Source organism: Toxorhynchites rutilus, chromosome 1 (genome assembly GCF_029784135.1).
Source record: "Toxorhynchites rutilus septentrionalis strain SRP chromosome 1, ASM2978413v1, whole genome shotgun sequence".
In the NCBI taxonomy this organism is placed as follows: Eukaryota; Metazoa; Arthropoda; class Insecta; order Diptera; family Culicidae; genus Toxorhynchites; species Toxorhynchites rutilus.
The window spans coordinates 178,185,424-178,210,173 of record NC_073744.1 but is presented as its reverse complement, the minus strand read 5'-3'; the positions used below and the strand labels follow the sequence as shown (position 1 = coordinate 178,210,173).

At 40.6% G+C, this 24,750-nt stretch overlaps 1 protein-coding gene across 2 annotated transcripts in view; it reads right to left on the bottom strand.

Annotated features, from left to right (window-relative positions):
• Nucleotides 1-335: 335 nt before the first annotated feature.
• Nucleotides 336-24,750, bottom strand: part of LOC129762361 (uncharacterized protein DDB_G0283357) — a 28,718-nt gene continuing 4,303 nt past the window's right edge. For both annotated transcript variants that reach the window (XM_055760580.1, XM_055760579.1), the window contains exons 2-5: nucleotides 22,486-23,456; nucleotides 9,679-9,859; nucleotides 7,924-9,614; nucleotides 336-2,139 (exon numbers count right to left, since the gene is read on the bottom strand). In XM_055760580.1, coding sequence (XP_055616555.1) covers nucleotides 1,157-2,139; nucleotides 7,924-9,614; nucleotides 9,679-9,859; nucleotides 22,486-22,690 — 3,060 coding nt within the window. In that variant the 5' untranslated portion in view covers nucleotides 22,691-23,456 and the 3' untranslated portion in view covers nucleotides 336-1,156. The remainder of the gene's footprint in view (nucleotides 2,140-7,923; nucleotides 9,615-9,678; nucleotides 9,860-22,485; nucleotides 23,457-24,750) is intronic.

Below are 24,750 nucleotides of genomic sequence, written 5' to 3'. Positions count from 1 at the left end.
AAGCCATTTGGAAAACCTCGTTGTCGTCTGATCTCTTGATGGATGACTGATGAATCTTGAATTCTGTGAAATCACGAATAGCTTGCTCATATTCGATAATTGGAAAACGAGTGGAGCTCAAACTGCAAATGACATCTCTTCATACTCTCGCTCGGTGCAATTTTTGCGCAAGAGTATTGGTATATAAAATTGTGCCTCGCCGCTACGGCTTTACTCTATGAATTCATTGTGTAATTTCTGTATTTGGACAAGCCTGATCTGCCTGTTAGACCGTTTTAGGAAGCGCAGAGGTCATCGTGATACATCACACACGTCCAGAGAAACATAAGCGCCTCTTCTAAGATAAAGAAGTGATGAATCGTAAAGTAGGTTTATTTTAGTTGTGTATGCGCTTCGGTGAGAGTGTGTGTGTTTGTTTGTTAGCAAATGTGGCTATGTGTGTTCTACTCTGGCGCATCTTCCCTTACTGTTAATAAACCACACGTACAAAGTTTTGATTACATCAGGGTTACAATTTGTAGTTCTGTTAGTATACAACACTAGTAATAATAATATACGATTAGCAAATCACAAATTGTTCATTCCTTCCAGCGCTACCGTTTTACCCCAATCTGTTTTCTCTCATTTTATGATAGAGGTGGACAGTTCGGATAGCAGCAGTCGTGTACGAACAGATAATTTTCATCCCCCAATCAGTCCGAGGGGTTTCCTCTAATAGTTGTCAACAGTGAACGTTTCCGGTGTTGATCGTACGAGGACAACTTTTTTATGTGTCTTAGGTTTCTCCTCCAACCTTTAGATTAATTTACGTCAGTTCTTAACATCTACCACTTATACTCTACGCATAGGATTATCGCTAACACAACTGCGAAGTTCGCATATCTCCTCGCCAAAAATCTTATTCCGGGAGCAACCACGTTGCTGCTCGCGGCACACCTAAATTAAAATCAAAATTACTATGTTCAGGTTAAATGTTGAACACTTCCACGCATGTGATGCGTTCTACGCTTAATTAGGTGGACATTCCAGTGAATTTTACGATTTTTCAACAAGCACAGCGTTTATTCGATATCCACTACTAGGTAGATTGGACGAATCACTGCAAACCGTTTTATTCCTCTCCGGGGATGTGGCCAATCTGAACCTGGCCCGGTGTTTACTCACTGTCCGAATCATCACAAAAGTGCTTGCGATAGTTTTTCCGCACCCGAGCCACCTTGTGTTGGAATAGCTTGGCAGCGAGATCCACTCCGTTGGATGGATTGCCATTGCTACCACCAGCACCGCTCGATCCCGGCGCACTACCGATGGCAGTGGTGGCGGCGGCAGAGGCAGCACCAACGGGAGTCCTATTGCGGGCAGATTTCGTACACGAAGGTATCCCACTTGTCGATACGGAGCTGCACGGTGCGGTCGCGATTCCACTGTCTGGAGTATAGTTCAGCAGTTCACGGTTGTAATCCGACAGCTTCCAAGATGAACTGCCGCCGGCGGCAGATTGATCATCGGCAATATCCGCCCCCGACTCCACCGTTGTCGCATGACCGTTGCTGCTTGCGGCGGACGCCATCAGCTTCTTCTTGTTGTTAAAGTAATCGACAAAGCTGTCGTTGCTGGAGGAACAATCGTAATCGTAACTGCTGGACAGTCGCGAATTGGACCGACTCGAGTAGGTGTGGTCGTAGGCCTGGGTGTACGACGAACTCGACTCATTGTTGTCATGCGCTGCATGAGCAGCACCTTTGCTAATCCGCTTCGGCTGGATGCTGGATGTGTTGTTGTTATTATTGCTGCCACTATTGTTGTTCTGAATTGCATTGTCAGTGTTTCCGTTGGTGAGGTGGTTGTTATTACTGTGACTATGGATTCTACTGCTATTGTTACTGTTGTTATTGTTATTGTGGTTGATATTATGGTTCACGTAACTACTATTGTTGTTGCTGTGGTCTAGGATGTTGTTATCGTTATGATCCAGCGCTAGGACTGCAGTCGAGTTCGATGGAATTTCAAAGTGGTTGATGGGAGATGTGATCACCCGAAGCATGTTGTCCGGCGAAGCCGGATGCTCCGGTATTGATGGATCGTCATCCGAGTCGTCGTCGTCGTCGTTGGTGGTTGACGCAATATGGAACAGCAAATCTGTAAAAACACAAGAGGGCAAATGATTCGATAAATAGGTGCTACAATACAGTTGATCCTGTAAGAACTGAGCGAAGTACGGACCTCAAACGGTGAAGGACACTTTAGAAAATGGGCCTGATCACGAATGCCACTTCACGGTGAAAACGAAATGAATTTTATGCAAGGTTATATAATACTAGCTGACCCGGCGAAATTCGTCCCGCCAAAAATTTATTTTTCGTTATCACATCCACGTTTTCTTACTAAGCGCACGTTCATGGGTCCAATCGCAGAACTGTTCATTGATTGATCTTCTAATCTACCCTTTAAAATTATTTTTTACTATTAAATTTCAGTAATTTACCAAAACTCGACATTATAATATCAGATTATAAAGTGACACAATTCTCGTGCAAGATTTTTCATCCACTTGCAAATAACATGTTTCCCCGTTACATGGAATAAATGTTTGATACAGAAAATAAGATAGAATGAAGACAGGCATAAATCGGACAATTCCTTTCTCGAGTTTTGCATACATATTCGGCGATCCATTTTTATTTACATAGATAGAAGACGATATAGGAGTGCGTTTTATCACAATAAAATCCATTTCCACTTTCGAACGAAGACCAATTTCGTTAGCGCAAACAATAAATGGACTAACAACGCTCGTCAATATGTGATTGTACAACGAATCGAATTTTTCGAATTTTCCCATTTTCCTTCAGAGTTTTCCGAACATTTTTAATTGTCATGTTTGGTTGGAATATGTGTATTATTTTTATGGAACCCCCTCTCCATTCCAGAGAAGTGAGAGGTGTCATTCCATCATAGAAACATTTCTCGTACCCAAAAACCCTCACATCCCAAATGTGGCTCCATTTGCTTTATTAGTTCTCGAGTTATGCAGAAATTTGTGTTTCATTTGTATGGCAACCTCCCCTTAGAGAGAGGGGAAGAGTGTCGAATCACCATAGAAACGTTTATCGATCCCTAAAACCTCTATATGCCAAGTTTGATTCCATTTGGTTGATTTATTCTAGAGTTATTCAGCGTAAATCCCCCCGCAGTAATTTATGCTTCATTTGTATGGTAGCCCCCATAGAGAGGGGGGAGGAGTGTCAAACCACAATAGAAACCAAAAGCCTTTACATGCCAAATTTTTGACGTAGGACTACGTCTTACATTAAGGGTGCCAAATCAGAAAACAGGTCACGTTTTTATGAAATAAAGTCAACGTTAATAACTATTTTTGCTGCGAACGGATTTTAACGACTTGCATACCAATCGAATCGGAAATTTTCTAAGATTTGTTTTATATGCTATTCATTACAATCCCATGGTCTGTATAGGGTTTAAATTGATGGAAATTGGAAGCATTCCCATTTCCCCATACATTTGTTCTGTCCATTTGTGTGCTTTCCCGAACAGAGCTGTCAACAACGGGCAACTTATGCAGCCGCTAGAATAGAAACAACGAAGAGGGATAGCGAAAAGAGAATATTTGCGAAGTACACTCCACCCTTGCATAGTACGGAAACTGTCGCTAGCGTATAAATATTGCATCTCCTCTGAGTAAAATTCTCAGAATCTTTCTGTGCCCGAAACAACAAAGTTCGCTTATTCTGCTCATTTTGTGTTTTACATTTTACCTCGAGCTGTGAACGCTAGCGAATATTTCAGCGCATTGCAATTAACACAACCAGGCGAAAAAAGAGAAGAGTGCAAATGATTATAGGTCGCTTCTAGCCATCAGTGTTTGGCTTTGTGTGTGCTGCTCGTTTTCGTTGCGTGAAACATAGAACTTGTTCATGTCTTGTACATGTAAATAGCACACCTTCGATACTTTTAGTTGTCATTCGTATTTGCTCTCGTGCGCATCGGCTCAGTTCTGATGCAACAAGCTCCTAGCTTTGTTGACCGTTTTTACCGAGAGTCGAGAAACGATTTTTCATACACGGTCATTCTCGCGGTGTTCAATTTTTATCGCTACAACTGTGTGCATCTGTTAGACGCGTGTTTGATGCTTTGATATAAAGAAAACAAATTGCCACAAATGACCAATTAGTGTATTGTTCTCACAAAGCAAGAAAGAATCGTTGCTTCTCGAAATGATTCTACAAAACCACGCAAGCCATTAAACATTTCAGGGTCCCCGGAACTTTTCACTAAAGAGTTATTTATGAAATTTCGACGCATTCGCAAATAATATCCGAAATGATAAACCAACAAATAAAAAAAAGATTGCATAGTCCTACGTTCTAGGCGGTCGTGTCTCGGATATAACCCCTCGATTTTTTTATTTCCAAATTTGGTTCCATTTGCTTGATTAGTTTTCGAGTTATGCAGAAATTTGTGTTTCATTTGCATAGCAGAGAATAAAGGAGTGTCAAAACACCATAAAAACATTTATTGCTCCCTAACACCTCCATGTGCCAAATTTGGTCCCTTTGCTTGATTCTTGGTCTTGGTCTTGAATTATGCAGAAATGTATGCTTCATTTGTATGGTAGCCCCCCATAGAGAGGGGGAGGAGTGTCAAACCACCATAGAAACGTTTCTTGTTCCCAAAAACCTTCACATGCCGAATTTGGCTCCATCTGCTTGATTAGTTTTCGAGTTATGCAGAAATTCGTCTTTCATTTGTATGGCAGCCCCCCTTGGAAAGGTGCGAGAAGTGTTGAACCACCTTAGAAACGTTTGTTGCCCCCTAAAACCTCCAAGTTTCCAAACGAGGTGATGTTTCTAAAGACTATTTTTCCACATCCCTAACATATGTTTTCGTATCACGATGAATAGTTTCAATTGGTTGAAGTAGTGCAAAATTGTTGCATATTTTTTTAACAAATTATATTTTCCTGTTATGATTTGTCATGAAGTCTAGTTTGAGAGTATGCGATAACTACCCTATGCAAAATTTCAAATTTCATTTGGTTTTTTTGAAACCCGAAAAATCACCCAAATGAATGAATGAAATGAAATCTGGATTTGAAAAAAAAAACGATGCCAAATGTCTTCAATATGTGTAAAATGCCGAGATCTACTGTCATTTCGATTTTTTTTTGCCAAAGATCGACTACCTGGGACTCTGATTTTTTTCTCGCAAAAGGCAAAACATATGGTTTAGGGCACAATAAAAATTTTCATTTTTCATTTTTTTTTAATTTTTATTTTTCAGAAAATGATTGGAATACGGATTTGTATGCTGAACATAGCTTCTGTATTCAGAAGACAGGAGAACTGAGATCATGCTAAGTCTCTCTATTGAACAGTGGCCTGATGTTGTGATATACAATTTCAAGAATTAAATAGTTCAGGTAGCGTGTGAACAATTAATTTACAATTTAAAACATCGGCTTCTGTTATGAATGCCGTCGAATCTATAACTATTCTGAAGAATGTTTTGATAAACATTGAATAGTTATTGCTTAAGCTGCATCATCAGAACGTATACTGTGCATCAGTGACGTCGAGTAAAGCTTTCGCATCCGGTGCGAAAGTGTCTGGTTGCACCCCCACGAGATTTAATTTGTGTTGTAGTTTTACAAATAAACCTAGAAAACGGGTAAACAATTCAATTTGATTTAAAGCAGAAATATTTGATTCAATTTTGCGAATCATTTTGGATACCTATAATCTTGTACTCGAAGGCGGTCCGCATCCCCCGCACCTCCTGTCGACGACAATGTTGTGCATACAGTAGGACCAGCGTGGAGAAGCTATAGCGGATATAGCATCAGATTCGTTATTTATAACGAGAGAACTATTATCACGGAGGCCAGGAGGGACCTGATTTTGTTTATCCGCTGCACTCGATTTTTTAGGCAAACTAACAGGGGGTATCACCGGAGGGACTTGTCCTTGAACTTTGGGAGGGGTCACATTTTTGCGCCGAGGATTCCCTTGGAAGATAAACGATGTGCCCCCGTTAGCTGTGTCCGCTTCCATTTCGCCAACTGGCAACGTAGCGAAGACATTGTGTTGATTGGTTGTTGTTCTTGAGCCTAACATCTAACATCTATGAACATGGATCAATTGAGGCATGCTGCGTCGAATTTCGGACGGAGATATTCTTCAGACGATGGTATAGAGGAACATGTATCAGAGGTGGACGTGTTTAAGACGCAGATGAAGGACTTATTCCCGGACCTGAACTCTTCGACGCATTTAAACATTTTGAACATTATTCTCAGATATTCCCTCAAAGCAGGTTATTCTAACATCGAGACGGCGCTCCGAATTTTCCTGACGCTCCAGTTACAGTGCCATCGTGCGAGGGCAGTTTCAGCTAGCTTAAATTGGTTAAAACATTATCTGCGTTCTAAAATGAACCAAGATCGACTCAATGGTTTGGCAATTCGTTCGGTCGAGAATGAATCGCTAGCAGATCTTGATTTAGATGCAATTGTGAATCATTTTGCTTCAGTTAAAGCACAAAAGGCAAAGATTTGACTAGAGAATAAGCGAAGATGCGACTCAACAGCTCAAAGTGAACATTGGTATAAGTGAGTAGTTTTCTCAAAATATCACAATCTCAAAACTAGTGAAAAATCGAAAAAAAGTGATAATTTTGGGGCGACATTTTCATAGTTTACCGGGGGTGATGTCAACCCTCACTATACCGCTGTGTATGAAATTATTATTAACTATTTCGAACTTGTTGGTGGTCTAGAAAAGAACCGTTGGGTTTGCGTGTTTCTGCAAAAGCAACTGATGATGTTTGATACATAATTCTTTTTTGTTCCCGTGAGAATAATACACGAGAGTTTTTATGACCACTCCACGTGGAAGTAGAATAGAAACTGATGCTCTTGCGTGCGATTGCATCCCTGAAACCGCAAATTTTCCTTAGCTCGAGCGCATTTGCAAGCGAGTAAAAGAAATCACAGCCTGCATGTATTCGCAATGACGGATTCTTCAGGTGCCTTGATCTTGCGTCCGTGTTTGGGAAAACATTCCGATCACACACACACAACTGTAAATCTCGACAAGTAATGCAATTTTAAGACATTTGGCATCAACAAATTTTTTTTGAAAACCCCGATTTCTGATGATTTTTCGGTTTTCCAAAAACTCAAATTTTAACTTCTGTGTCACTAATGGCGGGTTTACATTAGGGAGATCTATAGCTATAGATGGATTTATTCACGTGAAAATAGGTGTAAACGGGTGAGAATAAATATGATACACTTATTCGAGGTATATATAACTTGAATAAATCCAGCATATGTAAACGCTTGTGAATTTCTCACTGGTGAGAAATCACTAAAGTTGGATGCAGTTCTACTTTAGGTGAATAAATTCACCGAAAATATGAATATATTCATTATAGAAGTGCATGCTAGTGTAAACGGTTGATGCGATTTCTATAAATCTCATCATATTTCTTCACATGAATATATCACTAGTCTAAACCCACCCTAATAAATGAAGTTCGAATGAGCTAATATTTTGCATAGGGTATATTATCGTGCAAATCAACACTTCAGCAAGTTCCGTATGAAGAATCGAGATAACTATTTTTATTGGCATCCAAAACCATACTTTTTTCAAAAATTCGTAATGACACTAGATCTAGACGTTTCATGCAATTTTAAGACATTTGGCATCAAATTTTTTTTTCGAAAACCCCTAATTCCTCTAAATGCCACTCCCCCTTCAGTCCGATTGAGCTGATATTTGGCGTAGGGTGTTTTTTCGAGGTGGTGAACATTCTGTATAGGGTAACTTTTTAAAATTAAGGGTCGATTTTTGGCACTCTAGTGTGTGTATGCTCACAAATCCATAGGCGAATACTCACTTCTCCCGTTCCCGGTCAATCCGGTACTCGTACTGGGTGTGTCCATACTAACGTACGTGCTGTTACCACTGGTTCCTGCGGTGGTGGCACGTCTTCCCGGGTTACACAACCCACTCGGACCAGCCCCGTTATTGTACACACTGCCACCACTCGCCGCAGAGGAGGTAGAAGGAAGATTGCTGAAACCCTCGCCGCCCAGCTTGAGCTTCTTCGCCGGTGAATGCTGCTGTTCGCTGTCGTTGTCCGCATCGTCATCATCCGAGCTGGATTCTTCCACCCGGGTGCTGGTGTTCGATGTGGACGATGGCGTACCCTTCGATTTTCGTCGGAATGTGCGGTACACCGCGAGGTTGAGATTTGTGTTCTGCATTCGTCGCTTCTTGGTCGATTTCGGCACCTCCGAGTCACTCGTTTGCTCGTGCGAAACCGGACGCTTGCTATATTTGCTGGTGCTTAGCCTGCGGTTTCGTTTACTGATGCCTTTCCGGGTCGTACGGAGGGCACCCAGCCCTGGGCGTTTCGGTTGATTGCGCAAACCGTACTTTGCTTTCGTTATCGTGCGTCGATTAGTGGTGCGAGCGTTTGCCGTTTTCAGTGCAAGCCGTTTCAAACGATTCCGCTTGGTAGCGATTAGATACGCAATCCGGTTGCGATATTTTGTCCGCTGGGCAACATCCCCACGGCGAGTTTGCTGCTGCCCGCGGATAGGAATATAATTCTGAACCGATTCCGTGTCCGACGTTTGGGTCGTATCAGGACGGGACGACTCATTCTCTTCGGAGCTATGCTCCGAGGTTTGATCCGAAGTTTCACTGTTCCAGCCTTCGATCTCCTGCTGAACTAGATAATCGAAAAATGCCATCATTCGGGGATCCTCGGTGGTCGATTGATGGCTGTAATCGTGGGTCATATTTAGCGATATGTACTCTTCGTTTGTGAACACTTCCCTCGGATTATCCGGACCGGCTGCCTCTTCGGTTAGGCTTCCACGCCACGATTCCAACTCGAAAGGTGACCATAGCTTCACAATCTTCTCCACCCCAGAGGAAGCAATCACACACTTCTGCGGATTGTATCGAACTTGATTCACAATCGATCTGTGCCCGTACAATACCATCTGATTCTGATCGACCCACTGGTCGGTATCGTTCACATTGGCATCCGTTACGCGCCACACGTACAAATTGAAATCATCCGACCCGGAAAGCACGAACTGATCGGACTCCCCGGCGAAGCAGCAGCTCTTCATTGTGCACGAGTTGTAATAATCCGGATGGTAGAACTGGCAGATCGGTTCCGGTGAGGCAGTCGAAAACAGTATCGGGGGAAGACGCCTTCTCAGTGCCAGCACTTGCGTACCCAAACTGTTGAACCGTACGCTCATACAACTTTGGGCAGCATTCTCTCCACCGTACCGAATCGTGGGCATCTTGGGTGCCCGCAGATCCCACAGCGCTGCGCCCTCCTTCGCGTTGGCCGTCACAATGAATCCGACATCATACGGATGGTGCATAACGGCGTGATACGGAGACCGACAGCGCGATACGCACATCACGTTCGTGCTGTCCCTCATATCGAAAATCAAGATCTTCCCATCCTCACCGGCCGTCGCAAAAATGGCGTCGTTCGACGGGTCAATCGAGAGCCCGTACACGGGTTTGCTGTGCAGAAAGACGTCCACCGATTCCCGTCTACAAGAAAAATATGAATTTATGAGAGTAACAGGATTAAGATGGATGGACCGATGGAACTTACGTTTGAACATCGTGAACGATCACCACGTCATCATTTCCACCGGAAAAAATACGCGTGTTGCTGGAGTCCAGCCCCAGGCAGAATATGTTGCTCAAGTGCTGCTTCTGCATCGAAACCGGTGATTCCCTCTCCTGGATGGCTTTGTCCACGTGCCACAACAGCACTCGGCGGTCGTCGCCACCTGTCGGGTAAACGAGCATGCATGAGTGGGGATTGAATGGGGAACGGGATCCTTACGAAATTCCCACTTCGAATGTGTGTACAGGGATGTGCTTTCATAAAATCTACAAATCATCAATACTTTACCGTGTTATTAGGGATTGCATTACCGTGTAAAATTTCATTACCGTGTAAAATTTCATTACCGGTAAATTATCGGTAAAAAACATACTTTAATGAACAATTTTCTTGAGGAAACGGGCTTTATTTAGAATGATTAGGGGCTGTCCACATACCACGTGGACAGAAAAAGCATGATTACAGACACCCTCCCCCTCCGTGGACAAGCGTGGACATTCCTTATACCCCTTCCCTTGTTGTTGACATTTTTCCAGTTTTTGGAAGAAAAAGAAGAGAATCCTATATTTTTCGCTTGAATCTAATTTCAAGTTTGTTTAAATTTTCTATTACATGCTTTCGTAATAGAATTAATAGCCTTATTAGTAAAGATATGTTTTGAATTCTCCGACGTTGATATCATCGTGCTGTTCAAATCGTCTAAATGTTGTAATGTATTGCTAGTTTTGGATCGTTCAACACATCCGAATTGTCACTCAAACGAAAAAACGTTATTTGTATTGACTGCATTAAACTTTGTGCTTCGTTATTGGGAATGGATAATGAGAATGAATTGGTGGATTGAACACACTTGGAAAATAAAAATTGGTATTTAAAATTTACTTCTCCGTATCAAATATGTATTCTATATAGTTTAAAATTATATTAATTTTCGAGTGGTGAAAAATTTTCAAGGGAGGTTATGTCTAATAATGATTTTATATTCTTCTTCTTGAATGGCGTTAACGTTCCCTGTGGAACATTTGCCGTCTCAACGTATGCATTAACTAGCGTCATTCATGAATACTTTTAGTGGAGATTTCTTAAGCCAAATAACACGCCTTGAATGTATTCCGAGGGGCAAGCTCTAGAATACGCGTGACCACAGTGCAAGTCGAAGGAAATTTCTTTGACGAAAAATCCTTCGGCCAGAACGGGAATCGAACCCGAACACCCGGCATGATAATGTGAGACGCTAACCACTCAGCCACGGGTGCAACATGATTTTATATTATAATAATCAATTTTAGCGGTAATATCATAGTAGTTCAACCGAGGTCAGGACTACGGGTTTCAAGTAATCAAATAAAACAAAGTCAAAATTTCCATCCAATTTTTTTTAATTCCAATATGAACGTAATATGTCTCAGAATCCATTCATGTACATTCATGGTCGCGGATTGCGAAATATTTTCTCGTTTTACAGCAATCTTAACAGTTGATAATCAATATCTGGTGAGTAAAGCGGGTGGAGTTTTAGAAGCGCTCTCGAAGCGTTCTAGATCGTTGATTCTAATACGTTCAGCTGCGAGCAGTACTTGTTGGAATTCATCGAGACTAGTCGCATGGTAGAAGCTCATAATGTAGATTTTCTTCCAGTCCTACCAGACCCATAGAACCTGCTTCGGGGTTATATTCATTTGCCCAATATTTGTTTAACTCAACCTTATTGTGAATGATTTGCTCTTCACAATCTATATATATAAAAATGGAGTGATGTCTGTCTGTCTGTCTGATTTTTATAGACTCGGAAACTACTGAACCGATCGACATGAAAATTGGTATGTAGGGGTTTTTGGGGCCGGGGAAGGTTTTCGTGATATTTTGAGACCCCTCCCCCCTCTCTAAGGGGGGGCTGCCATACAAATGAAACACAAATTTCTGCATTACTCGGAAATTAACCAAGCAAACGAAACCAAAGTTGGCATGTGAAAGTTTTAGGGTGCAATAAATGTTTCTGTGATGGTTAGACAGTCCTTCCCCCACTCAAAGGGGGGGCTGCCATACAAATGAAACACAAATTTCTGCATTACTCGAGAATTAATCAACCAAATGAAACCAAATTTGGCATGTGGAGGTTTTAGGATGCAATAAATGTTTCTATGGTGATAAGATACTCCTTCCCCCTCTCTTAGAGGGGGCTGCCATACAAATGAAACACAATTTTTTGCATTACTCGGAAATTAATCAATCAAACGAAACCAAAGTTGGCATGTGAAAGTTTTAGGGTGCAATAAATGTTTCTATGATGGTTAGACAGTCCTTCCCCCACTCAAAGGGGGGGCTGCCATACAAATGAAACACAAATTTCTGCATTACTCGAGAATTAATCAAGCAAATGAAACCAAATTTGGTATGTGGAGGTTTTAGGATGCAATAAATGTTTCTATGGTGTTAAGATACTCCTTCCCCCTCTCTTAGAGGGGGCTACCGTACAAATGAAACACAAATTTTTGCATTACCCGAGAATGAATCAAGCAAATTAAACCAAATTAGGCATATGAAAACTTTAGGGTGCAATGAATGTTTCTATGGTGGTTAGATACCCCTCCCCCTCTCTTAGGGGTGGCTGCCATACAAATAAAACACAAATTTCTGCATTACTCGAGAATTAATCAAGTAAATGGGCGGGACGAAGTTTGCCGGGTTAGCTAGTTTGCTATAAATATGTATTTTTGTGCTCCCGTGGCCGAGTGGTTAGCGTTACATATTCACACCTATTCTGTATTCCGATCGATTCGAAATATTTCGAACGACTTGATAGACTTTCATGCTGTATTCCGTTCGAGTTGTTTTTGCATTTCGTTCGATCTGCTTCTCTTCGAAAAATAAATGGGCAAAACATTCGAGATAGAGAAAACGAAATTATAACTCGAACGAAATAATTGTTTCGAACAAAATGCAAATCCGTCGGAATGCAGAATCGGGGTGATTATCATGCTGGAGGTTCGAGTTCGACTTGCACCGAGGTCACGCGTATTCCAGAGCTTTACACTCCTGAATACACTCAAGGCGTGTTCTTCGGCATAGAAATCTCAAATAAGTACTACTAATAAAAATGACGCTGATAATACCTACGTTGAGAAGCCTAAAGTTCCACTGGGAACGTTAGTGCCATCCAAGTCAAGTCATACATTTTCGTTGCGTTTATGAAACGAATCGTGGATTGAGATGCGTTCTTCCAAATGTTTTTCGATAAAATAAACCATTATTCCTGAATCCGGTCGGACACATATTGCATTCATTCATCTGATAGCGTCAAATTCAATCGTGTTGTGCAAATGTTGCAACCTTGCAAGTCACTAGAAGCGTATTACAAAAATTACCAGATATCAACAAAGAAGAACATCATTGCAAAAACCAGATTTCCACAGAAACGACCCGTTCACTCATGCAAGAAGCTGGGAGCTCTCGGAAAATAAATACGAATATGTTTTGTCATCAAGTGCAGAAGCTGAATCGAAACCTGCACATAAGTCGTGATTTTTCATACTACGAAAATCACAAAATTCTTTGTGTCTTTATCCTGACGGAATACATGGTCCTCTATTACCGATTGGAATAAATTGATCGATGCCAGTTCATGCGCGTTTCTTTCAGAATATACATCTCCAGCCATATGAAAAAATATGGATGTCTGACCGGGCAGCACTCTCAGGCAACTCAATCTATTTATTTTTCAGTACAGAGTATAACCCCTACCACCTCTAAAGTTGTCCACGTGGTATGTGGACAGCCCTTTAGTTTACAGAAAACAATTTGCAAGTTTTTGCTGATTAAAGTAATATTTAAGGACCAGTGGCGTCGACGCAGGGGGGCGGATCGCCCACTGGTACAAAATTTTGGGGGTGCAGTATGAATCGAATTTATATGAAGAAGTTGGATAAATATGATTGATTACTTTTCTGGTGGGGGGCGTGCCGCCTCGGGTGTGAAAGCTTCACTCGACGCCACTGTGAATTTTGTCGTCTTCTAATCTAGATCGGATCTCATTAACAAAGTTTCCAGAAGAGGAAAACGCCAGAGTCCAATTATGTTGGGCCTCTGATGCCCTCTGTACGAAAACTCTCATCGTCAAATTTGATCAAGTCAGGAACAATTTTAAATGCCTGTTTGATTAATGCAATCCGTGGTGTTTGATAGAAGACGTCAAAGTCATCATTAATTGTGTCACGACCACGAGCAGAATGATTATTCATAAATGGTAACAAATCTGCATACACGAGACAACTTTCTGCAATCCTTACAATCAGGGCTTCAAGCAGCTGCTTCGAAATTTCTGATGCTCCGATAGCATAAATTTCAATCTGACGTCAGATTCACAAAGGGTGCATTTCTTCCGCGAAAACAGTTCAACAGCGACCATAACTGGTTCGAGGTCATCAACCAATTGCTTTATCGCTGTCAGTTCTTCATCGCTGAAGCTTATCTTGTGTTTTGCTTCAGATCGAGCAGCGATTTTTGAACTGAAGTTCGGAGGTCGTAGAATCGACGCAACACTGCCAGTTGTGTTTTTTTCGGTCTTATTTGATTCTCGAGTAATATTTCAAAGCGACACAAGAGTAAATGTTATTTATGGTGTAGAAATAAAAATTACCGAAATTACCGGTTATTGATTGTAAAATTACCGGTAATTCGGTAACGGAAAATGACCCGATATTACCGATAAAACTGGTTAACAACCCCTACGTGTTATATCTGTTCCGAAGCGAACCGCTTGAATTTGCCAGTAATGATCACAACACAACCACCAGGCGTAAGAAATGGTTACCCAATGTGTGGGCCACAAATTTGGAAGTATTCAGAACACAGATCATTGAAGTTTTGAGGCTCTATGGAGTGTTGTTGAGGACCATTTTAACACGTTGTCTGCCAAGTCAGACACTGGTGACAGACATTGAGTTTTCGCTCAGGCTACATCAGTCATCGGTGACTGACAGTATAACATATGGTAATAAAGGTACCTTTTACATTGGTAGACATTCGTTTAGCCGTGCCCTATTTTTCCTCAATGTTTTTAAAAATAAGTCAATTCTTCGTACAGTTTTGCTCATAAAAGACGATTATTGTTTATTTTCATCGAATTCATTCTAAAAAAAAGTATAAATTCACTTTTTTGTTTTCTAAGTAATTCAAATATGTGGAATCAGGGTGGACATTCGTTTAGCCGCATCCTAAAATTTCAATAAAAGAAAATTTATGCGGCAAATTTCGAGTCCAATCGGTAGCTAATATTTAGTATGTCCACCTCCATTTCGGATCACTTTGAAAACTCGATTTGGCATCGAGTCAGACTTAAAAGCTGTGTTGCCATATTGATTATAGCCCAACACTCCTGAATTACTGCCTTGAGACTGGAAATGTTGTCAAATTGTCATCCGTTTGCAGTGTTTGCCAAATGATCCACTCATTGAAAAAATCGCTTTCGTTCGTTAAAATATGATCTTTCAGGAAACATTTCCCCCAGCGGTATTCTATTATTGTTATGTGCTGCAAATCACGACACAAAAGAGAACGAGACAACTCTGTATCGGCTCGCACTTCATTGCACACCAGCATGCAAGCAAAGCTATCATATACGCTTTCAGTGCAGAAAGCTTATTTGTTTCTTTGCCTCTAACATATGCATACCGACCTCTCCATGCATCATGAAACAGCAGGATCATACGGACAACGCAAAGCGAAAGATTCATATTCAGCTAATGTAGCAGATCCTGATTTTTAAGTCTCAGAGAGTGCAAACTATATGATTATTTAGCTCGATAGAGGCTAAGGGAAGGGTAGTCAGATTATATTTTCCATTTTTAACGCCGCTATCCCTTGAAATGTGTATATTCATATAGACCGCATAGTTTTACTAGCAACACCGCTCCAGTGAGAAGCAAAAACTCTCGCGTTTTATCTCTTTTCGCATTCGCTGCTCTCCGCAAATGGTGACGTAATGATGACGTAATTTTTCTTGTATCATTTATTGCTTTACACTTGTCTGTGCAGTGGGTTTCGCTATAGTAAAATGAGACGATATATGCGGTTCAAACTTGTATGCAGGCTTCGAAAATAGTGTGCCATGTTTGATACAACTCGAATATGCAAACAACAGTCTTCGTTCCTCTCTTAGTTTAATCACTAAATGCTACAAAAGTGATTGCTGACATTCATACAAGTATCTGAATGATCCTCTCATATTTGGTTATATGTTCGTGAGAGTTTACTTGCATGACACATTGTGTATCATTTGATTTTGATCGAAATCCAAACACTGTCCGTTTGCATAGACCATCTCGGCCAAGATTCTCCATAGGTTCTCTATGGGATATGAATCGACTACCAGCAGGTCATTCAAGAAGCGGAATGTCCTTCTCGGCAAACCATGCCTTCGATTGCTTGGAAACGTGGATCTATGCATAATCCTGCTGAAAAAACGACATCCTCGGTAGCGTTATTCTCAATATAGCCAATCAAAACGTCCTCCAGTAATTGAAGATACTTTTCGGAGTTCATTCGGGTGAAAATGAAACAAATGAGGAGCTTGCTGTGATAGGAAACGGCTCCCCACACTGTCAAACTTCCTCCCCAAAAGTTTCGCTTCGATCTCACGACATGCCGTTGACTTAAATTGTACCAATAGCAACTGTAACAGTCCGGACCATCCAAATTGAACTTTTTTCGCCGAAAAATACAACATTTCTCCATTCTAGTTTCCATTCCATGTATTGCCGGGCTAAAATGAGATGGTTCTGCTTATGGGTGGCGGTCAGTTTCGGCTTCCCTTGAGGTTTCTTCCACATGATGTTTGGTGACTCATTCAAGATGCGCGCAATATGCCTCTTCGTTACTGGAACAACCGATTCTGTCTTAATGTATGAGCAGGACATCGTTTCCTGGTTGCTTCGTGTCTTATTCGACCTTTAAGACGCAAAGTATCTTTGGTGTCCCCATTTGTTGGTCGTTATATCCCATATATCTGGCACTATTTAAAGAAATTCCGTACCACTTTCTCAGATAGACCAATTTTTGTTACGATCGAGCGATTAGAAAACTTTTGTTCACTGAATATCTTTATTATTTTCCGCCCCTCTTCCATCAATAGAATACCTTTCGCAACTCCTTTAAATTCTACGTAAATCAGTAATCTGACCAACTTCTCACGTTGAACATCTAATATTTATCTTGTAAATTAGTGGAGGCGATCTGGCGTAGTGGTAACATCCATGCCTCTCACGCTAAAGGTCACCAGTTCAATTCTCACTCCCGACATTCTTCCAAAAAATGGAAGTAAAAGTGACGAACCAGCCAAATGAGTTGAAAATCACTATAATACAGATTAAAAAAAAAAATCTTGTAAATTGAACATTCCCAAGTATTTTTTTTTCAAAAAACACAGATAAAGGCTTGGTGATTATGCGGAAACTCGATTTTTATGCTGCGGCTAAACGTAACGTCTCGGGAAAAAACGACGTTTGAATGTTTATATCCACCGATGCCGCCTTGTGTATGTGTGATTGTGGCGCACGTCCTTTCAATAAAAGTGACTTAAATATACTATCACTACAGCAAAGAAGTATCCCGATAAAAAGAACATTCCTAGTTGTTTTGTAAGTGTTTCAAGTTTTTTTTCAAGTGCGGCTAAACGAATGTCTATCACTGTATAAGCATTCCCTTTCGAACAAAAATACCTTCCCCTACGATAAAAAACGATGACCCTAATACAGCGGTACTCAAACAAGGGTTAGTCACGGTGTCGCGGGCCGCCAAAAATAAATAAAGAAGGGTGATGTCGAAGACACGACCGCATTGTTAACATAGAACTACAAAATTATTGCCGGTGAGAACAAAGATTAAAGAAATTTAATAATAAAACGGTTTGATACAAATATTTGATAGCAATGACAAGCGCTGATAAATGAATGCTTCCACTGAGTGATTAGCGCGAACGTTTCGCGAGTAGAATGTCAAATTAATTTTAGGCATTACAATGAACTGTTGATTGCTTGCTGTCTTGAGCACTGAAAATGAAATACTAATCATCCCGAATATATATGAGGTATTTCAATATCTCTTAGCAAAATTACCACCCTTATTCTTGTTTTCGTACGAACCGGTTCGAACAATACCTTTTTTGAACGTAAACATCAGATGCAAAATTTCATTCATTGCAAAATTTTATCGAAGCAACAATACAGTGATCGTTCGTTAATTTGCCGGAAAATCAATTCAATTATCGAATTTTACTCGCTAACTGGACTGAAAAACACCAAAATCAATACTTCAAATAGAAGGTGACGTCTATTATTGATACATAACTGCTTTGCCGTCCAGTTAACGCACGCCCTGTTAAAGATGAATCCAGTTGAAGATAGTCCAGTTCGCGAATGACTGTTGTATATGACGGAATGACGAACATCTTAAGCGAGTGTCTTGAGGGTTGCGGCAACATGGACCATTGTACACCCAGTTTCTTTTACCCGGGGGGATACGTACCTCTTAAAAACCGCGTTAATTGGAAAATCCGCGTAAAAAACCGCTGTTGCTAGAAGATTCTCTTGTGATTTTTACACTCTACTGCCGATGCACGTGCATTACCACTGTCGGACCGTCCAGAGCTAAGTAGACAGGGTAAGACATTCACGAATCGCTGCCCGTAAAATCCCCGTCCCGATGTACCGCACGGTGAGCTCCCCGTTACACCTAAAATCCAGCTAAAAATCATGATAAGGTGCGACACTAAATTCCTTCATAAGCGCTAGGTTCCGTTACAAGCACTTACCGCTGGACGAATGAACTTGACAAATTCAGTTTATTGGCGACATCCCGGACCGAACTTCTCGGATCACGTCTAAACTGCTTAACTACGCGCTTGTGATCTTTTTCACTGACGGAGCATCCATTTTTGCCGTTCTTCACCTTCCGGTCGATGGTTAGGTTCTCGAAGTATCGTTTTAGTACTCTGCTGACCGTGGATTAGACGATTCCCAGCATCTTACCGATGTCCCGATGTGACAACTCCGGATTCTCGAAATGAGTGCACAGGATTAATTCACGACGCTCTTTTTCGTTCGACGACATTTTTCCAAATTTACGAAAAATTGACAGTGAAGCATGGCCAACGTGATCTATACACTCTTATCTGATTTTAAAGCGATAGCTGAAGATATAATTCCTAAAAATTAAATTTCTACAGCGTTTTTTCCGTGATGCAATTTGATGTGACACACCCTTTATTATACCTTGCTGATACAAATTCGGCCACGGGAATACGATAGGAAAATGTATATTCCTCCAACGTTTATGATTTTAAATCATTGATGGGTTTTTAGAGAATTTCCGATTCGATTGGAACCATCAAATTTCGTTCAGAGCTGTGACTTGTTTTCTGATTTGGTATCATTACCGGAAGACTCACTCTTATGTCAAAAATAGGTAATGATTTCATATTTATATTTTCATATCCATATTTTCATTTTTATTCACTAATGTCAACAGAATTAGCCCTAATGATCGGATTAAATATATTTAATAGATTTAATAGATAAAAATACAATACAGCAACATTTGTTTAACCGTCATGGTGTTTTGTCGAAATTCATCGAATATGCTAAACCATCTACGGTTGAAGCATAAAAATGGTTCCATGGTGGTAGAGGAGACTGGGAAGAAGTCAGCGTCTGCAGGAGTAAAAGGCGAAATTGAAGAAGGTGGTTTAGTCGTTACGCAACATAATTCCATTTTTATTCCTAAACGAGCTGACCCGGCGAACTCCGTCCCTCCTTTCACTTACAAATAATATGTTTCTCCGTTGTATGAAATACATGTATGACACAGAAAATATAACAAAACTAGCTGACCCGGCAAACGTTGGTCTGCGATATACATTATTTCTATTGAATATTTTGGGTGTTAAATGGAACATATATTATGTATTGTGAACGTGTTTGAACGTTTCAACGATCTAGAAAATTAATCGATTCAATGTATTTCGTTAATGTAATTGATATGTATATGCTATATGTGGCAACTTACGATGTCGTTTGAATACATAGAAGACACAGTCCTGGCCCTAACTTAACTTTTTTGACGTAGAACTACGTCTTTCAGGAAGGGTGCCAAATCAGAAAACAGGTCACGTTTTTGTGAAATAAAATTAACGTTAATAACTATTTTCACAGCCAACAAATTCTGATACTTTGCACATATTACATATTTTCTCGAAACCCCATAAATATAGGTATCAAATGAAAGTAGTAGATCACAGTTATTTATGAAAAATGTAAATCCGTTTATCCGTATATCCGTTAAACGTTTGGGATATAAAACGGGGAGAAAACTGTGTTGTTATCGAATACAGGTCGGACGCAATATCACTTTCAACGTTAATTTTCGAATCCAATACAAAATCGAATCACAAAAAAGCTATTTTTCTATTGATGTTTGACATTCATACATTAATGAAAAAATTGTTTCCTTGAGATTCGATTATGTATAGGATTTGAAAATAATTGTTGAAAAAAAATGGTCGACTATATATAATCGAGTTCGACCTGTACTGCTATATTCTCCCGACTGATAATTCGACATGATTAACATTATATGGATCAAGTGAAATCAGTTCTAGTGATCTAGCAATCTACAAATCTTGAGTCAGACGAATTAGTATCCTAACAAATACTGCTAGATACTCGCTTCAAGCAGCAAGGTTTTGGGGCTAACAGAAAGTACAACTATGCACACCAGTCGTTGATAAGGATGCTAAAAATGACATCCATAGAATACACACCTACGAAACTACCACAAATCGTTGGTGATGAAGCGCTGTCATCTGTATGGGAGGAGTTTGATGCATTGGTTGGCAATTTTCGATCCTAACATGATCTAAAAGCTGCTGCAACATCCATTGTAGGTAAACATTTAGCGGAACCACATTTGTTGAGACGAAGCGACCCTTCGTTTCGGTGGAATGGAAGGAAATCTCTCTCTCCGCGGCTCTATCACTTTTTTTTTGAAAATATTATGTATTCCGGCAAGTTTGCAGTGAAAGATGTAGTAGACTTTCATCAGATAACATTGAAAAGACAATGTTTATAAATAAAAAAAAAAATAAAGAAGATCATTGTGATGGAAATATATCAGAGAAAACCTTCAGTAACGTAATATTTTTACTTTTCTCTGCACTGATTATTGTTTTAAAAATTATTTTTGACGTTTTCCATTCTTTACATATCCGAATAAACTAGTTCTTGAAAAGAGCCGTCGAGCCGCTCAAGTGAGCCGGCTCTTTTCATTGAGCGCACGATTCTGAGCCGCTCACTGAAATGAACCGTTTTGCCCATCTCTAGTTCGACGTAACGTTTGAGTACGGTATTTACAGTCGATTTTGGAAAATTGAGGAATTTTGCAATCTTTCCTCCCGACCACGTCGGGTTTTCAATGCGATTGTGTGCTTTTTTTCGCCTTTCGCGTTCCATCGCCGATAACTTTTGGATGTATATCGACGAATTCTGTACTACTGAATAAACAAACTACCCGGATCAAAATGCTGTCAATAGTTTCTCGATGTGACAACTGGGGGTGCTGAAGTGAATAAAAATAAGCGACCAAATTCTAACTGAAACACACCTTATTTCTTAAGCTGCATTATAAGAACTTCTAAATAATATCTGTGTTATTGAAAGGTAATTTTTGAGCAATTTTTGTACTGGAACGGAAGAGCTTGCTGGTCTGGTTTACACTAAAGTGAAAATGACACAGACCGCACATCGTGCGAACACAGTTTCAGCAATCGTAAATTGATTGAAAATTATCTGCGTTCTAAAATGAACCAATACCGACTCAATGACTTGGCAATTTTTTCGATCGAAAGTGAATCGTTAGCAGAACTTGTTTTAAATGCAATTAAGGATCATTTTGCTTCAGTTGCTTCAGTTAACGCACGCAAGGCAAAGTTTTGACTAGAGTATAAGCGAAGCTGGGAATGATTTTTCCTAACCTTCTTTATACGGATAAACTGCTCAAAGTGAACTTTGATATAAGTGAATAGCTTTCTCAAAATATCAGAAACTCAAAGTTAGTGAAAAAATCGAATAAAGTGGTATTTTTTTGGGGCGCCATTTTCATAGTTTGCCAGGAGCGCTGTCTACTACGTCGCTGCATAAGAGCAAACAGGCCATTTTGTTAGGTTACAAAAATTTCTGAAAAAAATTATCAAAAATATTTAGCCCTTTTCAAATGTTAGTCTAGATAAATTTTCGGAAAACTGAGTATACCATGTTGCTTTATTAGTTAAGGTCTTCACGCCCAAAGTCACTTCCGTCGAAAAACAAACAATGAGCCTAATGAGACTATGAGGATACTGATTGTCAGCTATCGAAACAAAAACCATGTTCAAAACGAAACGATAAAATGTCATCTCCGTTGTCCATCGCTCTCGCATCTAATCCCTGCTCGGGTAGATAATGTTCCGAGGAGAGCCCTTGACATAAGAGCAAACAGGCCATTTTGTTAGGTTTTTCCCGTCCCGTCCTATCGCATGTGCTGTAGGAAAGAACATAATACATTGCCCAATTGATGTACACAGAAGAAAAATCGAAAACCTTAATGCAATCGTAACGTAAACATAATTGATAATACGGGAGACGGCAATACTTGCACACGAAGGCACACATACGCACAGGTGGGTGCACACAGCGAAGGAGGAAGAAACGGGAGTGAAACAGGTATGATCGGTTTATATGCCCGAGATGCGGGGATACTTACCGGACACTAGCAGTTCGCCCTCCTGGCTGAATTCGATCGCATTGACACAGCCGTAATGCGACACCAGATCTCTTTTGTACAGATTCCGGGCAATTCGCAACCGGTCGTGGAACAGATTGTTACGGAAATTGTAAACATTGTCGCCGAGCTGTCGGCCCACTAAGTGGCCGAGCACATTCACCCCTTCCGGACGCTGACGAACCATCGTTGCTCAATGCATTCACCACCCACACCCACTTGCACTGCAAATAGCCTGAACAGTTTTCTAGTATTTTTCAAGTTCAACAATCTTCGTCGTCTCTCCCCGGGATCGGCTAATACGTAGCAGGAATTCGCTGCATTTTTAACTGCGATTAGTTTCTGAATGTTTCTCCGAAGTTTGACCAGATTCAATAACCAATCTAGTTAATGTGGAGGATTTACGAATAATAATCACTTCCAGAAAACTCAGTCTCCTCTCTACTTTGCTTCCCTTCTTGGTTGTGGCACACACCTTCTCCTTTTCTGTTTTTCTCTTTCCTTTGGGTCACACTGTCCAAAACGCACTCGTTTATTTGCTGACGATTTCCATAAATATCCACTGCCTACATCGATCCCCCTTCCAACACTAGAGAAATGTCCACTTGACTCTTGCACTGACCACTGTCTACTATGATTCCATTCCCGGTCCCGATCGAAAATACTCCCGATGATCACTGGGACACAGCGTCCATATTCTTTTCAGACCCCCAGCTCCGATCAGAAGAACAATTTAATTTTCATGCACGCAGAAATTAAAACGAAAAGAGATTTGACATTTCACTGCGGAACCATTGTCACTTTTCTTCGCTGAAACATTTTCCTTCGCTCATACTTTTCTGCCACTGCTACTGCTGCTGCTGCTGCTGCTGATTGTTGTTCTACCGTTGACTGAAACGCCTGCTGCGATGCGAGGTGCCTGAATGGAATGGTGGTGTACCGCAATCATAGTACTGAAACAAAACACAACAGGGGAAAAAAGTGTGTAGGTGTGTGTATAGTGTATAAATATGGAATTTAACACAGTCGTCCAGTGGTCGACAGAAGGGATGTATCAGTGATTTGTTGCATTGTGAGCGCGTCCGTGTGCGACGGGAGAAGCCGGCACTCGAGTTTAGAGTGGTTTAGAACAAACAAAAAAAAAAAGGAACGAATAAATCCGAAGAACACGAATTATGAACATAAACAATGATGAATAAAAATACTGAATCGTATATTTTGAGAATCGAAGCTGGATTCACCAAAATACATAAAGTAATAGAGAAACAATAGACAAAATAGAAAATTATTTTGCAAGATTAAATGGACGGAAATGGTTTTCGTCTGTGTATGTTCAATCAGTGCTTCAACTATGAGAATGTAACTAATCTTTATTAAATTTTTACTTTTTTGATACTTCTGTCTCTTAAATTGGTACCTCTTTTTATGTGCAATTCAGATTCTTAAATTATTAATTGTTACATTGATGTAACTTTGAGTGCAACAATTTAAATGCTCGAGGGTCTTCGCAGCCTAACTAGTTGTGTGTCGGCTTCTAACGTATACATTAAAAAATGGACAAATTTCGATGACGATGAAAAAAAATACTACAAAATATTATTCAACGAACCATTTTTTCCATAACTGAGCCTGTAAAAATAAACGAATTAATAAAAAAAACATTTTTTTCTTAAATCCTACGTTTATTGGGCCTTCTACAAAAATGCATCGACGCCCTTATCAGCTAATTTGCACTTTGTTCGTTATGGCAATTTTTCCCTAGAGCGCAAAGAAGTTGGACCTCGTAAGGCACTTTGTGTTCGCCGGAAATTGTCCGACGCGGCATTTGGAACATCCTCTTTCTTCAGAAGCATGGCGAGAGCGGCAAAAGGAAGCCTGGCTCTGATGGTCCGACAGTGCAGTGCAACCGTAAAGTGCAGCAGAAGCAGAGGAGGGAAACTGAGAGCAAGGTAGACCCATCGTCCCTCGGCTTGGGCCGGGACGTCGGAACGACCAACCAAACTATGAACCGATGAACTAAAATGGACATTTTAATGCGAAAGCGTCAGTCTGGGCCGACCATGCCTGAGCAGCAACCAATCATCCAGAAAAAGTGGCCGACAACAAATCACTGGAGGAGATAGACCGACTGAATAAAGACGTTGTACCGAAGTCCGCCAACCCTCCCAAAGTACCCCGGCGGCGAACGATAGAAAATTGCTGGGCGAATCACAAACGGAGGGTCTATTCCAATAATTTTGAGGTCAA